Source organism: Oryza sativa, chromosome 6, assembly GCF_034140825.1.
Source record: "Oryza sativa Japonica Group chromosome 6, ASM3414082v1".
NCBI lineage: Eukaryota > Viridiplantae > Streptophyta > Magnoliopsida > Poales > Poaceae > Oryza > Oryza sativa.
The window spans coordinates 11,197,804-11,214,574 of record NC_089040.1 but is presented as its reverse complement, the minus strand read 5'-3'; the positions used below and the strand labels follow the sequence as shown (position 1 = coordinate 11,214,574).

General features: G+C 42.8%; 2 protein-coding genes across 5 annotated transcripts; one reads left to right on the top strand and one right to left on the bottom strand.

The window, feature by feature from the left end:
- The first annotated feature begins 688 nt into the window (after window positions 1–688).
- LOC9271459 (nucleotide-sugar uncharacterized transporter 2) lies at window positions 689–4,435 on the top strand. The gene is made up of 7 exons (XM_015786378.3): window positions 689–922; window positions 2,161–2,312; window positions 2,399–2,607; window positions 2,695–2,788; window positions 2,924–3,090; window positions 3,171–3,341; window positions 3,915–4,435. The coding sequence occupies exons 1-7, from the start codon at window positions 832–834 to the stop codon at window positions 4,195–4,197; spliced, it is 1,167 nt and encodes a 388-aa protein (XP_015641864.1). The 5' UTR covers window positions 689–831; the 3' UTR covers window positions 4,198–4,435.
- A 759-nt stretch (window positions 4,436–5,194) lies between these two features.
- On the bottom strand, window positions 5,195–12,860 carry LOC9269758 (uncharacterized). 4 transcript variants are annotated; one of them, XM_015788140.3, is made up of 3 exons: window positions 12,445–12,860; window positions 8,784–12,223; window positions 7,336–8,642 (listed from the first exon to the last, which is right to left on the bottom strand). In XM_015788140.3, exons 2-3 carry the CDS (start codon window positions 10,421–10,423, stop codon window positions 7,517–7,519), a joined length of 2,766 nt encoding a protein of 921 aa, XP_015643626.1. In that variant the 5' UTR covers window positions 10,424–12,223; window positions 12,445–12,860; the 3' UTR covers window positions 7,336–7,516. The 4 variants fall into 4 exon arrangements, 3 of the variants coding, with proteins under 3 accessions (XP_015643626.1, XP_025881895.1, XP_066167692.1); XR_010742022.1 differs by lacking the exons at window positions 7,336–8,642; window positions 8,784–12,223 and adding an exon at window positions 5,195–6,762; XM_026026110.2 differs by having other exon boundaries at window positions 7,336–12,223.
- Between the last annotated feature and the right edge of the window lie 3,911 nt (window positions 12,861–16,771).

The window sequence follows — 16,771 nt, the reverse complement described above, 5'->3', positions numbered from 1 at the left end:
CGTTTTTGTTTAATTGTGTGGTCTAGATAGTCTAGGATCATCTTTAATTATCTAGACGGTCAAACGGTCTAATTCACGGATTAGGTCCTAAACTAGACGATAACTCATCGTCTAGCTTTTAGACGCGGTCTAAACCGTCTAGACTACGGTATTTGGTTAGACGGTAGACACTACTACAGCATATGGCTGAGAAGATTGGTGCCTAACTGTGATAATTAAACACTAATACTCTACTACTGGTACATATAATGGAGCCCTTGATTCACCATTATCATAAATGCTTATGGCAACTATAACTTTTTCTAGAATTTTCTAAAACTTTCTTTAGAACAAACCAGATTTTTTTTTCAAAACATATAGTTATAAGATCCAAAATATGAAATAGAAGGCTTGAGAAAAAAAAATCTTTTTCAGATTCTCGCAAACCGTTTCTATTTATTCAGTGTTTTTCAGAATTTTAAGCTCAACAAATTTAAAAGAGATACGTAGCATTCTCTCACTGGCATGTGGCCATCTGAACCACAAGTAGTAAAAAAAACAATTGCGCACTAACACTTTAACTCAGTTTGGGGGTTCTGGGAAATCACATCCATTTTTGTCACGAAGAATTGAAGAAGGCATTAAATCATCACAAAAAACCCCTCACAAAACCCTTGAAATTACAAAATAGTCCCCAGGTTTCACCCCTGAACTGAACTGAACCCTCCTCTTCCTACGCTCACCAACATCCCCATCCCCTTCCCTCCATCTGCTGCGCCCATCCACTCCACTCTTCCCTCCTCCCTCCCCAACCGGAGCGAGGAGTGAGCTTCAGCTGATGCGGCGGCGGCAATGGGCGTCTGGGACTCCATCCTGCGCGGCGGCGGGGGCGGCGGCGGCCGGCGATTCATCAAGCGCAAGGACAGCGACGCCGGCGAGGCTGGTCAGGACCACCCCTATTTTCCCTCCTCCCTTCTCTAGTTCTTGCGTCGCCGGTGCGACGTTCTTAGGGTTTTTCTTTTTTGTCGGCGAGAGAAGTTCCTGGTGCTATGCGACCGCGTCAATGTGGTAGTGCCATTCTTGGTTCGGTTCAAGCCTTTTTGGTTTGGGTTGTAATTGTAAATAGAAGATGTGCCCTTTCCTTTCGGGTGTTTCTTCGGTTGCTTCATGGAGTGAGAGGCATTGCTTCTGTTCCTGGTCTCCTGGGGATTAATATGGTCTGTTCTAGCAATTATTACTAGATCTTATGATTAGCAAGTTGTTTCTTCTTCTTTTCTTTTTTTTTATATTTCTTTCGTTCGGGTAAATGGCATAATAATTGTATCTTTTGGCATCATGTTCCTTCTACCTGTGGAAAAAAATGTCTTGATTTGCACACCTCAGAGTCCTGCAGAACAAAAATGAGTAGAGGTGCCATATCCATTTGGTTAAATGTTCCATTTGGGGGGAATTCCACCTTTCTGGTTCTGTTTTGATAACCAATGTGGAACAAAACACATCCTGTTGATTCCATTAGATATATTGCATAATCAACTCTTTATATTTGTTGATTCGATATGCATAGGAAAGAAAAGTGTCATGCTTTTGCCTACTTGCTACTTTTGTCCTTTGTCTTTGCTCATGTGTGAGAAATTCCAGATATCCAATATATGTTGCTGCTCCCTGGTCCCCAGGGTGCTGTGCCCCCTTTCTCATATTGTGATTAGATTGTTTCCATTCACCGGATGACAATGGCAGTCTTGGCATGTGAATGATGTCCTATGCAATAATGGTGCTTTGGTCTCTCATGGGCATTGATTCCATGCGCAGTTTGTGAAATATTATTGCACATAATGTTACTAACTTGCCTTGTTATATGGTATTACTGGCCACACAAAATGGACATACAAGTTTCTTTCAAGTTTCAACTCCTAATCGGCCATCTCAAGGAACATTTTATTGTGATTATGCCGTACATTTTCTATTGAAGCACTCCATCTTTTGAATAGAGAAGGAAGTGATTCTTAGCTTTGGAAAATAGTAATCATGATGCCAGTGATCAGATTTAATATTTTGAACTATGGCTGCAGGTCAAGAAAGTAATTTCTTCCCATTGACCTAATTGTAAACTTACTATTCAAATCCAATTCCAGTTCCATATTGCTTTGTGACTGAGCACACCTGGGTTTTCACTCCTAACAGGTCGAGCACTGGAGGAGCTGAGGGGTTCACTCTACAATGAATTTCATACTTCAGAAGGGGCCAAGCGCCAGCAGCAGAGGTTTTGCGGACCAAGTGTTGCACTGACATTCAACTTTTTTGTTGCTGTCGGGATCATCATGGCAAACAAAATGGTCTGGATCATCTTTTCACCTATTCTATAATTCTCACTACACTTAGTTTTTTTTTCTTCACATGGCATCTCTTGTCTGTCTGGCAGGTCATGGGTGCTGTTGGGTTTAACTTCCCAGTTGCACTATCCTTAATTCATTACATAGCTGCTTGGGTCCTGATGGCAGTCCTCAAGGCATTTTACTTGCTGCCCATAGCTCCTCCTTCAAAATCCACTCCTTTTTCCTCATTATTTGCTTTGGGTGCTGTCATGTCTTTTTCCACTGGCCTAGCTAACATCAGTTTGAAGCATAATAGGTGAGATTGCTGATTTGATTTCTCCATTTAACAAATGAAAAGGCATATATGCACTATAGGGATGTGCTCAATATTCTGTGTCTTCAGTGTAGGATTTTATCAAATGGCTAAGATAGCTGTAACCCCAACAATTGTAGCAGCAGAGTTTATTCTTTTCAAGAAAAAAGTTTCCCTTCGAAAGGTATATTTGCTAGAGCTTAGAAACTATAAGCTTCATATGCTGTTCAGTATTCAGTTGATCTAATTGTTCTCACAATATTTAAGGCTAGTTCAAGTGTCAAATAATTCAAATAAGAGTTGTTCTAATCGTTCGCAGGTTATCACATTGGCTGTCGTGTCATGTGGTGTGGCTGTAGCAACCGTTACTGATTTAGAGTTCAACCTTTTTGGTGCTTGTGTAGCGGTAGCTTGGATTATTCCTAGCGCTGTAAACAAGATCTTGTGGTCAAATTTACAACAGAGTGGAAACTGGACTGCTCTTGCGTAAGTTGTGATTTTTGTCTGTTTCGGCAAAAACATATTGCATATATCCTTTTCTCCTAACATTCAGGTTCTTTTATCAGGTTGATGTGGAAGACAACCCCAATAACTGTGTTTTTCTTTCTTGTTTTGATGCCATTATTGGATCCTCCGGGCTTGTTGTCTTTCAACTGGAATATCCAGAACAGCAGTGCAATCATGATATCTGCTTTGTTTGGTTTTCTTCTTCAGTGGTCTGGTGCTTTGGCACTTGGGTGAGGCATATTATTTCTATCACATGATTGTTCTTATGTTCTATTGGCACACTTTTTAAACGTGAGATGAAACTGAGAGAAATACAGCTCTGCCAAAGCTTGTTAGTAGTTTATGGCTTTATGCTCTGAAACTTTTTAACTCGCTTGCTGGTGCTATTTGCAGCTAGCCAACAATATCTTATATTTCAAATGAAAAAATGTTCATGCATGCCTATTGCCTAGATCATTAGACATGGTAGCATCACATTCTTCATGTCAAATAGACTCATAAAATTGAACTGCAAGGATTTGCAGTATGCCTCTAATTATCTGTTTGTAACTTCATGTTACAACTGATGATTATAGCTGATAGGCACTTAGGCAGTATGTTGACATATAGAATGTCAACTGACAACAGAATGCCTATGTCAGGTTAACATCAGCAGCTTTGCAAAACTCACCCAAATTTGATCCCGAAAAATATAGGACATTGTTCCGTCCATTTATTGGAAAAATGTAGTTTTTATCACTTATCCTAGTTTGCGAAACCTGTGGAATGAACTTAACTATTTCACTGGATTTTGTGTGATGCAGCGCAACCTCTGCTCTTGCTCATGTTGTGCTAGGCCAATTCAAGACTATTGTCATAATGCTCTCTAGTTACTTGGTATTTAACTCTGATCCTGGATTCACCAGTCTTTGCGGAGCTATAATTGCTCTTGGAGGCATGTCAGTCTACACTTACCTAGGGCTGAAAGAATCTGCCAGTGGTGGTAAGAGAGCTCCTTCAACATCCAGGCAAAACTCTCATTTGCTGAAGTCCAAGGTTATTGTAGATGGAGAAAAGCCAGAAACAAGGCCTATTGATTCTGTTTAAGTTGAAGAATTGCCATTTATTCTTGTATTTTTGAAAATCCACTAGAAGCATTAGGTGATTGCATTTGTTGAATATTTGTTGTCAACCAGTTCAACCGACCTCTGAGTCGCATTTGTTGGTTCTTGCTAGCTATGATTCTTGTTTTAGGCGATTTTGGTCAGCTATTGTTTGTAGCTGACCATGTCCGTTGTATATATAGACACATATTATTTTTCCAGTGTTAAGCAATTTTGCTCTACTATACTAGCGTTTGCGATGTCACTTGGGTCGTGGAATTTTCTTTTTGTGAATTTGGAGAATGTATGATCTGTTGCCCTGATTGAATTTCATTTCGTTCAGGCTATACACTGAATTGTTCTTGGCTGTGTACATCCGATTGGATGTAGAGGCCGGGTTTATCCCATTTTCTAAAAAAAAAACACTGAATTGTTCTAACTCACTGTGTTGCTCTTCAAGGAGACTCTCGTGCTCATACTCACAACATCATATATGCTAGGGAAAATGTACTTCAAAATGACCTAGAAAAATGTACAGAGCATGGCATGCTCCTAGCTGTTGTGAGTGGCACCAGCAAAGAATAGTGTTCAAATGCAGCATAAACGTTCAAACTCCATTTAAAGATAGATCAAATTAATCCACAGAAAAAAAAAACGGATCTCCAGAATTTACCGAAGTGAACTGGCATGCTCGAGCATATCTGATGAGAAAGGATATAAAGGACAGGTCGAGAAAAAGTTCAGATTTTCATTTTGAACCAGAAAAAACAAAGTCTGAAGCATTTCGGTTTGCTCATATCCTGAGCACTTGGAACAGCAGCATCAAGATACGAGATATTCCAGCAATGTTTCCTTGTAGAACCTGACATTAAGCGCTCACAACAGCAATTTCGCTCCAAAAACCGGTAACGTGACAAAGGCACGTCCTGACTAAATAAATAATACAAGTTCTGAAAGACAACTGAAACATGCAAAATGATATCGAGTGATCTGAACATATGAAAACTATAAGCTCTGAATACAATTTAAATTTTTAAAAAAGGAATATATTCAGGATGCTGATGTTTCCAGATGGACAAAACGAGATCATAGAGAAAAGTTTTACATTTGAATGTACAAAGCAAAACTAGCCTAATATATCCAAATCCTGGATACACCAAGCAGAAGAACTAGCCAAATATATAGCGATCCGGGAACTGATGATGCATCTGCATTATCTTAGGTTTTGATGTAACTGTCCAGATTCCGAAAAATGCAATGTCATCAAACCTTTTCACCAAGAAATGATCTTGTTGACAGAAACCCTTCGAATGTTTATTACAATGCCACTGGCAATGAATGGAAAAAGGAACAGTGAAAACTGAAAAGGGGCTACTTTGCAGTGATAGGTTATGCATTTTGCTTAACTCTTACAATTTGTTGTAAAGCTGCCAGCCAATATCCAACCTTAATGACAAACCAGTCGCAATGTCCTGTTTCATTCTTACAGTTGCTTCAGAGACATTCAGTATATAGATTGATTGATGCTAATATATTGGCGCCGATATATTCTCTCATTTAGCATTTGGTTACTAGCTTTTTACCATGAGAATAGTGAGGAAGACTGGAGGAATTACCAATCTTTGATTTAAAGGAGAATAAGGACTTTAACTCATTACCCCGAGTCGATCGCCTTTTAATATCACGGTAGAAATTGCAACTGATGTTGTTTGAGGAATGCGAGGAACACATGCAAATTAGTTCATTCCTATGGTGACAGATAAACTGTCAGTACATACAGGTACAACAATGCTGTTATCCTAGTTTTCCTATGAATGAATGCATCAATAGCTATTCAGCTTATCATTTGACCTGCATTAAGGACTGTAGGTTTCTGCTGGGAAGAAAAAGTCTAGATGGTTAATCTTAAACTCAATTGTCACTTTTCCATGTATCGTTAGATTTGGCTTCTAATTTAGTTATCTAGTTTCCAATCGTTTCTATTTGTGTATCTTCCAAATGGACATAGTCACATAGGCATGTTCAAACATACATCAAGAGCACAATAGCAAATGAACTGACACACCTGGTGTTTTGCACCTTGGATCCTTATCTCTGTCATTCCACTGAATCATACACATAGATGGCTGATATTTTTCAAGCTGATTTGCACAGATATTGGATTGGCATCCTGATATTCTGCAGGTATTTCATCAAACATCATAATCAAAATTTCCCCAGTAGCACTTCTGAACACCACCTGTGCATTTCCATAGGGTCACTTCATTGAACTCTGACAGCTCCTCATGGGCCTCCTTTCATCAGAAAATAACTGGGTGATTCCTGGTAGGCATTCCACCTCAAATATCAGCTTGAGCCCAGACATCACTTGCTGCCACAATAATAGCACTGTGCATCAGCATCAGGATCGTGAAATAAGGCAATGTAGCAGTCTAGCACTGCCTGCAAATGAGTTTTCACTAACAACGAGGTCACAGAATCTTGCTATGAATGAGCTATGCCCATATTGAAGAACTGCTTTCCATGCCCCAATGAAACGCTAGTTAAAGAGCCAGTGTGTCAACATTACCTGCAGTAATAGAAAGAAAATTAGTAAGAGGAAAAGCCCTGAAAGTACACAAACGCATAAACATCATCAACCCACAAGAACATGGCATTTGGCACCTTAATACCTGACTTAAGGCATCAGTGCAGATGAAATGCCATCACTAGCTGGCAATAATGAATCCGCTGAATTGCTTTGCTGCCACACAAGTTTTCCAAAATATATATTACTTTCTGGTTTTGACAGAATATCCCATTTCTCCCTTCATATACCTGCCGAGAAATGACTTATCTATGCACAATGTTTCGCCCCTCTCCACTAGGTGGATATGTCCTTTTTTTTCCCGTAAAAGAAAAGATTAGGTGGGCTAATATTAGTTAATATTGGCCACTCCCAGAAAAAAAAAGTATATTCCCCTATTTCCCTATTACCTAGGTAAATAAATTCCATTCCAAATAGTAGCCTACAAATTGTCAACTGAGAAATAACTACCTCTCTCACAGTTCAGATTTGAACCAGGTCATATTTTGTTTGGTTTGCTACCCTATCAGATTTTGGGGTTGGATTTGGTGTTACCAAAATTTGATAATAGAAGTATTTGAGGCATGTTTGGTCTGTTATTTTACCAAAATCTGCTAACAGAAATGGCAGCAAACCTCACAGGCTCAGAATGCTCCCTAGAAAACAATTCTACACGATGACTCTATACAAGAATGAAACGCAAATCTGCTTTACAGGTTGTTTAAATGTCACAATAGTGGCACAATGAATCATGCTATTACACAGGTGGAGCTCCTGATTGCGTAGCAGAAGGTTGATCCGAAGCTCCTGTTTCAATCTGATCCCACATCTTAAGGCATGGCATCCATTTCTTTCCCTTCTCTTTCACTAACAATGCGACCTCATCAAATGACAGCAATACATGAATGACGATGTAGATAAACACGGCGATGACAAGTGCAAAAATGTATGCAGATGTCTTGAACTTCCTGCAGCTGCCGGCTGCATATGCCCCAAGGAGACCAAGCAAGTCTAATACCATTGCTGTCTTCATGGCAAGGAGTGATCTCTTGTACTTGCTTATTGTGTTGTTCAGAAGGAGGATGACCATGACCGTTGAGGCCATGAATGCTGTTGCATTGCAATAGAAGAATACCTTGTACCTTATAGGATGGGTAACCTTGAGGATTGGGTCTCCCGCATAATGGTTGCCTTGGTCACTAGGCCAAAGCCCACCTGGAGGGAGTAGCCCAGCTTGGTATGTGACAGTGACTGCAAGAGTTCCAATCAGCATCAAATCTTTGCGCCATTTGTGTTCTGTTCGTTTCTTATCAGTGCTTCCAGTTGGACCAGTCAGAGTCATGGATCTTTGCTGGCTCTCAAAACCAGAACGGCGCTTCTTCAGTAAGTCCACTTTTTGTTCTGCAACTTGTAGAACCAGGATTTGAATCATGACATATGCAAATACTGCAGCGACGACAAGAATGACGTAGATAGATGTCGACACTCTCCTGCAGCTTCCAGCAGCAAAAGCACCCATGAGACTAATCAAATCAACCAGCACGCAAGCGCGCAAAGCATAGGACTTCAGACCCTTGTCACACAGCCTCTTGTTAACAAGCAACAGAATCACTGCCAGAGATGCCATGAAAGCAGTGGCGTTGAAGTAGAAGAAAATCCTGTAACGGCCTGGAAACTCATCATGGAGCACTGGATCGCCTGCTCGGTGACGATCGTTGTCACTCCAGAAGCCACCTGGTGGGCTTAGACCAGATTGATATGTGATGGAAGCCGCTAGAATCGCAAGCATCATCAGAAACTTGCGCCGCTTCTCCAAATCTTTTTCTTCATTTTGCAGCTCCACCGAATCACTTCGTCCATCATCACTCCCCCCTTCAGTTCTTCTGAAACAAAATCTCGTAAAACGATGGAATAAGTTTGGCACATGTTCAATTTTTGTCTTCAGTTGAGTCTTGAGAGCCATGGACAGCAGAACATGAAGCGTGAAATAAGTGAAAACAACAAGGACCAAGATGAACACATACACTGACGTTGAGAACTTTCTGCTACTCCCAGCAGCATAGGCCCCCATAAGACCAAAAAGGTCTAATGCCATGGCTGTTTGCAATATGTGACGCTTCATGGCACCAACAGTAATCAGTTGACTCTGAAGTAAGATGATGATCACCAAAGATGCCACAAACGCGGTAGCATTGCAATAGAAGAATGCCTTGTAGCGCTTGGGATTGATGGCCTCCAAGATTGGGTCACCAGCAGTATGTCCATTATTATCTTGCCAAAAGCCACCTGGTGGATTTAGCCCAGCTTGGTATGTGACAGTGGCAGCAAGGATACCAAGCAACAGAAGATATGTGCGCAACTTCTCAACATCATCCTTAGCAGTATCGGAAGTGCCTGACCTTCTGTTGTTCACTGGATTTTGTGCTCTGGGAGTAGAGCGCGATTCTTCAGTAGGATTCCTAGTCCCCCGCATGATGAAAGAACCCAGCTTCTGAAGTAAATGGGTCTTCTTTTTTCCCACCCATTCCATGGAACTCTTTATGCAAGGTATTGGCACCATATGCTCGATCCACTGAATACAGAGGTAGAGGAAAACAGCACCAACAAGGGCAAAGACATATATAGATGTATGGACTTCCCTGCAACTCCCAGCAGCATAGGCACCCATAAGCCCAAAGAGGCTCACCAACACACACAACCGCAGAGCATTTGACTTGACAACATGATCCACTGCTGTATTGCTGAGCAGCATGATGATGATGACAAGTGATCCAGCAAATGCAGTGGCATTGCAGACCAAGAACGCCTTGAACCGGCGCGGGTAGTGATCTCGCAGCACCGGGTCACCGGCAAGATGGCTAGGCTTGTTGTCATCAGGCCAGAATCCACCTGGTGGGTTTAGCCCCGCAGTGTATGTCACCGTTGCAGCCAATGTGGCAAGAACCAGCAAGAAGCTGCGATTCTGTTCCAGACGTTTCGTCTTTTCAGAATCCCCAGTTTCTCCCGTCTTATCGGTTCCTCCATCTCCATGTATACTCCCCAGAATCTCCTTCCAGTGTTTCCGAATCGTGTAGAATATTTCACACAGCCATTGAGGTGCCAGATGCCGGAAGAATACGACATGGAGAGTGATATATGCAAAGATGCCAACAAGCAAAGCCCAGATGTAGACGGAGGTCCTCACCTCCCTGCAGCTGCCGGCAGCGTAGGCACCCATGAGGCCGAGCAAGCCGAGCACCATGGCGAACTGGAGGGACCGGAGCCAAATGGCGTCGCGGCTCAGCTCCTTGACGAGGAGCAGTATGAGGACGATGAGGGACGCCCCGAACGCCGTGGTGTTGCAGTAGAAGAAGACGAGGTACCTCCTCGGGTAGCTGTACCTGAGCACCACGTCGCCGGCGTGGTAGCCGTGCTGGTCCTGCTGCCAGAAGCCGCCGGGGGGCCCTAGCCCGGCTTGGAAGGTGATGGCCGCTGCTAGGATGGCAAGCAGCACCAGGTACTTCCTCAGCTTCCACAGGAGATCGGCCTCGGAGCCCGCGTCGCACGGATTCTGCTCGGTTTGGCCTTGCTGCGTCGCTTGTGCCGAATTAGCAGTAGCAGCAGAAGCGTTGGCAGGAGCATGGCCATTGCTCCTGCCATTGCTTGGGTTCTCTACAGAGCTCATGGAGTTGAGCTCAAAGATTCCAAGAAAATCTTGGGTTTTCCTCTGAAGATTGTAGCATTGGATGGCTTGAAGTCGTGCAGATGGAGAGATGAACTTAACTACTGATGGTTTGCAAGAAGATGGAGATGAGCTGCTATATGAGCAGGGGTTTGGGTCTTTGGATACACCTCCACTAGATAGAAGAGTGAGGTACAACAAACGATAAAAAATGAAAAAGGAACAAATCCAAGTCAACGGCTGTGATTAGTTCAGCGCAAAGTTTGGATTTTGGTTGAAATTGGAGATGATGTGACTGAAAAGTTGTGTGTGTATGACAGGTTGATGTGATGGAAAAGGACTGAAGTTTGGATCCGAACTTTGGATCTAAACACAGCCAACATTGGGTTCTCACTTCTCAGCCGTGGACCAGCTCAAACTGGCAGAAATTATTAATGTGTTTGGATAATGAGTTAGGCTGTGTTTAGTTCAGCGCAAAGTTTGGATTTTGGTTGAAATTGGAGATGATGTGACTGAAAAGTTGTGTGTGTATGACAGGTTGATGTGATGGAAAAGTACTGAAGTTTGGATCCAAACTTTGGATCTAAACACAGCGTTAGGAGAGGTGGGATTGGGAAATGGAAATGAATGGATGGATTGGATGAAATGGAGTGAGAAAAATGTATGGCTAGGATTGAAGCTTACCCTTTAAGGGGTGGGAAATCATATCCCAAACCCATTATCCAGACATGGCCTATTAGTATGTTGTTATGTCATTAGCCGTCGATTAAATCACAGTAATTTTACTCAGTGCAGTCTCATATAAATTGAAGTCAGTTTGGTGGATCATGCAAACAGGTCTGAATCTAATGTGTGCATTAGTTCAAATTCAGAAAAAAAATTCTACATTTCAACCCAGTCTCAGGAGATAATTTGGCAAATTATGCACTTCAACACGGAAAATTTTCCAAACAAAAGAGCAATATAAGAGTCAGTCAAGTCTACATACTTTATTCAGGAGGCAGTGTCTTCGTTGCTTCTTAGTGACTGGACTCCTAGTTCGTCTGCTTTCTGCCCCCTCTTTCTTCCTCCTTTCCAATTCCCCTTTTCACTAAACTTTTAAGAATATACTAAAAGTTTTCTTTTCATCATTCAGATTTCTTAATTGTGACTAGTGAGACTTGATCAGTACTCAGTAGTATACTTTAGTTCCAATACTGCAACAGCTATGTGAACAAGGAGGCTTCTCTTTGTTTTACCAGTTGACTTGACTTGGGGACTTTTCCTTGATTTCTGTCGTGGGGGCCATTTCTTCAGCACACAGACGATTCTTTCTAACAACCTTTTGGTTTTTGGCACCACTAGATGAAACAATTATGACACGGTTTGAAGGCCCATTTCTGTCTAAACAATAATTAATCTGCTCCCATCTACCATTGGTTAGGCAACTAGCTTATCTCCATGAGTAACAGGAAAGCAGTTTACTATAACAAGTGTCTTACAGAAATACAACAAACACGCCACTCTGATCCGTTGCTCGATTCTTTAATTATTTCAGTATAGGTCTTTAGAGTGCAATCCAAGTCATGCCGATTTTTTGTATGTGCCAAATACATTTGCACGAGTTGCCAATCCCCCCTTCTCTTTAGTCCAAAGAAACCCCAAGTTGCATTATTGCATAATAAGTTAATACTAATTGCAATACGAGATTAGAATAGGGACAGTGACCTGTTTGTTTTATAGTCAGGGCTAACAACCCACAGTTGCCACTAGAAAGCAACCTTGCGTCGAAGACTTTGGCACCTAAGTCTTCCACCTAAGGCCCTAACATGAAAAATAAAAGCATAAATTGGTTTAAACCTTTTTGAATCCAATTCTTTTGCTAATCTATGACCACGAAAGAACCAGAGAACCCTCCCAAAGTTACCAAATGATATAAAACAAGTCCTAGTATATACAAGCAACGAAGCATCACAGCAGCACAAGACGCAATTCAGCAAAGAGACGAGCAGCTGGGGGTGGGTGGGGAGGCACGCATAGCATACCTGGCGCCTTCTTGAACTGTGAAATGCATCAGCCAGGCCAGCAGCACTCTGCAGGTCCCAGCGCTTGCGCCACGACGGCCCATGGTGGTCGGCGTGGCACCTCGGGGCTGGGCCGAGAAAGCCACGCCATCGCCATGAGCGTGGGGAAAAGGCGCCGGCCCATCCCCTTGCACGCATTTCGTCGAACACCTACCGGGTGGACCGGGGGCACCGGGCATTTTCGTCGAGCACGGAGACCCCCGGCGCTCCCCTCGGCAAGCGCGCAGCTCTCGCCGAGCTGAGCAGCAGCCGCGCCGCGCCGCGCGCTCGGCTCAATGCCGCCCGCCACCGCGCCTCCGTACGGTCGACCGCCTCCCACCGCCACCGTGCGTGTGCGCCGCGCCGCGCGCGAGATATTAGCGTCACATGACGGCAGCAGTTTTGCGTCGCGAGATTAGTAGTATTGATAGCATGCATAGCAGCAGTGTGCCGCGGCCCGCCGCCCTGGCAAACAACTGAATTTCTTTAAAATAAGAGGAAATAACTGGCAGTTTGAATAGCTGGAAATCGCGAATCTCAAATAAGAGGCAATAAGAAATTGAATTTGCAAACGAATTCAGATCAACAACATAAACAACCGTTGAAATCACTTCTTTAAGAAATCGATTTAAATTATATGGATCGATATGTATTTAAGTAAAGTTGTTAGTAAAAAAAATGGGTACTAGGATTTTAGGCCACCACTGTCTTCTCTTTTTCTCTATGGCTCTTCTTTTCTCCAACAAAATTAACTTTTGGATACTCATGGCACACTTTTTAAACTGCAAAACGATGCGTTTCGTGCGAAAACTTTCTATATGAAAGTTGTTCTAAAATATCAGATTAATCCATTTTTCAAGTTTATAATAATTAAAACCTAATTAATCACACGTTATTACCACATCGTTTTGCATAAAAAACTTAATCTTCATCTTCATCTGAAGATCTCTTCAGGACATTCAAACACTCTTTTTGCCTCAACATTGCTCCTTTCAACCTCTCGACCCACCCTACCTACGCCTGCCACCTTTCTCTCAAAAGATCACACCCAATGGCGTCCATAGCTACGAGAACGAGTTATCCCTTCTTCTTGCCCTCTCTCAATTCTCCTCCTCTTCGCTCTTTATTTATTTTAATCTTTCGTGGATCTAGGAATGGCAAAAGTCAGGTATGGCTTGAGCAGATCCAGGTAGCTGAGGTACTGAGGAGGTGGGAGGACAGAAGCGAGGCTGAGCTCAACAATGGCGAACTCATTTGTTGTTGTATCTTTGACCCATGTTCTTCCCCAGTTTATGGCTCAATTTGTGAGGTGTGTGAATTTTGAACTGGCGTTAGAGACGGTTTACTTATCACGACTGCTGTTGATGTCTCCAAATACATCTCCACATGCGACCGCTGTCTTGTTTGTAAAAATGCAACATTTCTATGTTTGTTCGTTAGGAGGCAGTTGGTTTTCTCGCATATGCAAACACCATTAACTATATGTAAAATTTGTTTTTTAGTGCAAAGGAATAAGTAAAACTAAGAGTTTGAAAGGATTTGCTAAAATTTCAGGAATTGTCCAAAAATATAACCTAACTTTTCGTTAATATGATAACCATTTACATTTATGGTTATGAAGATAATTATTAACACCATTACCATAGAAGTTGATGGTTATGAATCTTTTTCCGAAGAAATACATCCAACCTGTGGAAATAGGTGAATGGTGAAAACTTTTTTGTGCTATCACTATTACAGTATAGATTTTCCTGGATGTTGCCCCCCTTTTATTTCCATACGGTAAGTGGAACCGCATGGGAAAATAAAGGGACCGGCACCGGGTTGTTATCTGCACGGGAAAATGCATTTTCCCTTGCATGCGTCTTAATCCGACCGCACGGGATAATCCTCGTTATCCCGTACGGTCAACTTAAGAGGACCGCACGGAAAAAAACGATTTTCGTATACGGGCTTTTTAAGTGGACCGCACAGGAAAATACCTCCCTTCTTTCCCTCCCACCCACTTCAAATTTTTGACATCCTCTCTCTTCCTTTTTTCCCCTTTTATCCTCCCTCAACCACTCCCCTCTCTCTCTCTACCTTATCTCTTCCCGGCTTCCCACCTCCTCCCCACCTTAACTCCTACCGGCTTCCCCTCCTCCTCCCCCTCCCCTCCTTCGTCAAAGCGGGCGTCGGCGGTGGCCCCTTCCGTGCACGCAGCGAGGCAGAGGCGTCGTCAGCCATTCGTTGTGCATGTCGTCAAGGCAGCGGCGGCGAGCGGGGCGGTGGCGAGTGGGGCGGCGGCAAGCGGGCAGAACCTCCTCCTGGTCATTGTCCTCGTCATGCACGTCGTCGCTCGGCTCCCTCGACGATGACGCTGTCGTCGCGTGCGTCGTCAAGGCAGCGGCGGCGAGCGGGCGGCCCCCGCCCAGATCCGGCGGCGGCGGGCGAGCTTGACGGTGATGACGGTGGCAGACTCAGCGGCGGCTGGGGGCGTGCGGTCCGGCAGGCGGCGACGATTTTCACGTTTTTTTTATTTTTGGTTTTTTTTTGCTCCGTGTGGGCGGTATAATTTGACCACACGGGATAACGTGCGGTTGGGCCACCGCACGTGAAAATATTCATTTTTCTAGACCCCTGGTTTCAGACGGGAAAACCTCCACACGGAAAAAATCAATTTGACCGCACGGAAAAATCTATCCTGTAGTAGTGTATATATAGATATTCTGAAATTGAGTACCCGTATATCCGTATATGCTATCGTTCTGATTTCTTTTATTTACGTGCCAAACATATTTGAAAGAGTTGCCCCATCCCTTTTCTTAATTTATTCCAATTTTAGAAATCCTAATTGCATTATTGAATAATAAGCTAATACCAATTGCACACGAGACTAATAGAGGGACAAATAGCAGAAGGCCAACGACCCAAAGTAGCAACTAACCTTTGCATCAAAGACTTTGCCACCTAAGTCTTCCATTATATCCCTAAGGCGGCTAGGCTCTAACACGAAATGAAAACACCAATTGCTTAAAGCTTTTGATTCTCATTTTTTTTCTATAATTTATGACCACACAGAGAATTTTTTTCGATAATTTATGACCACACATAGGAAAACAAGTAATTTCCCACAATTTGCCAAATGAAAGTATTTCTTTTCCTGTACAAGCAGGCAACCTTCACAGATCAAATTAAACGCAGTTAATCTAGACGGTCTAGACCATGGTCTAGACGAACACTGTGTTAACAGCGTCTTGATCATGACGGTGGATGATCCACAACGCGCTCGTCCAGGCAGCGGAAGAGGGTCTACATCAGTTGCGGCGGATCTAGGGCGAGCCGGCCTGTTCATGGCGATGGATCCTGGTTGAGCTCGTTCACTGCGGCGGCGAGTTGATCTAGATGAGCGTGTCCACTATGCCACTATGGTGAGAGGCAGATCCAGACAAGCTAGTCCACGGTGGTGGTGATGGTTCTAGGGTGGGCTAGGCTGCTAGGTTTTATGTTGTTTTTTAAGGTTTTGAAATGATTATCGCAAGTGGTCCTATTAAGGAACCACATGTGATAATCATTTTAATCATTTTCAATTATCGGTAGGACTGTCAACAAGCCAAGCTCGATACAAGCTCGAGCTGAGCCTATAAAATATTCAGCTCGAGCTCGACTACCGAGCTTCATTTTTAATTAGAACAATGTATATTTTAAAAGATAATCTTTTAAAAATAATTAATTTATGGTTTATCATATTCATAGAAGAGGAAAAAGAATAAAATAAATATATGATGCAAATACAAGGCATACAAATAACATATTTAATCTATTAATTTATTAAATAGCAACCAGAAATCATATATTACTAGGCTCATTAGAAGCTCGACCTCGACTCGACAAAGCTCGATCGCGAGCTTTGGGACAGGCTCGGGCTCGACTCATTTGGAGCTCAAGCCGAGCTCGAATCAAGCCTAGGACGAGTCAAGCTCGAGCAGTTCGCGAGCCTTGAGCTTTTTTGACAGCCCTAATTGACGATAGATTCTCAGCATGTGGGAATACAATGTTTTCCTAGGTGTTTTGTTAGAGGCGAGGATGCCACCCGCCTCTACAAATAAATTTTATCCACCCACAGAAACATTTTCCCTAGTAGTACTTGGAGGCAACACATACTAGCATTCAATTTGGTTGAAAGTCCTCTCCTGGTTCCCTTTGAATTTTAGTTTTTAAATTTTAGCGATTTTAGTTAAATGATACGTAGTCACGTCCCGATAGTTACAAATTTTCATCTGGGAAGAATAATAGGTGGCATGGCATATAGGAGCAGAATTTAGGTCTG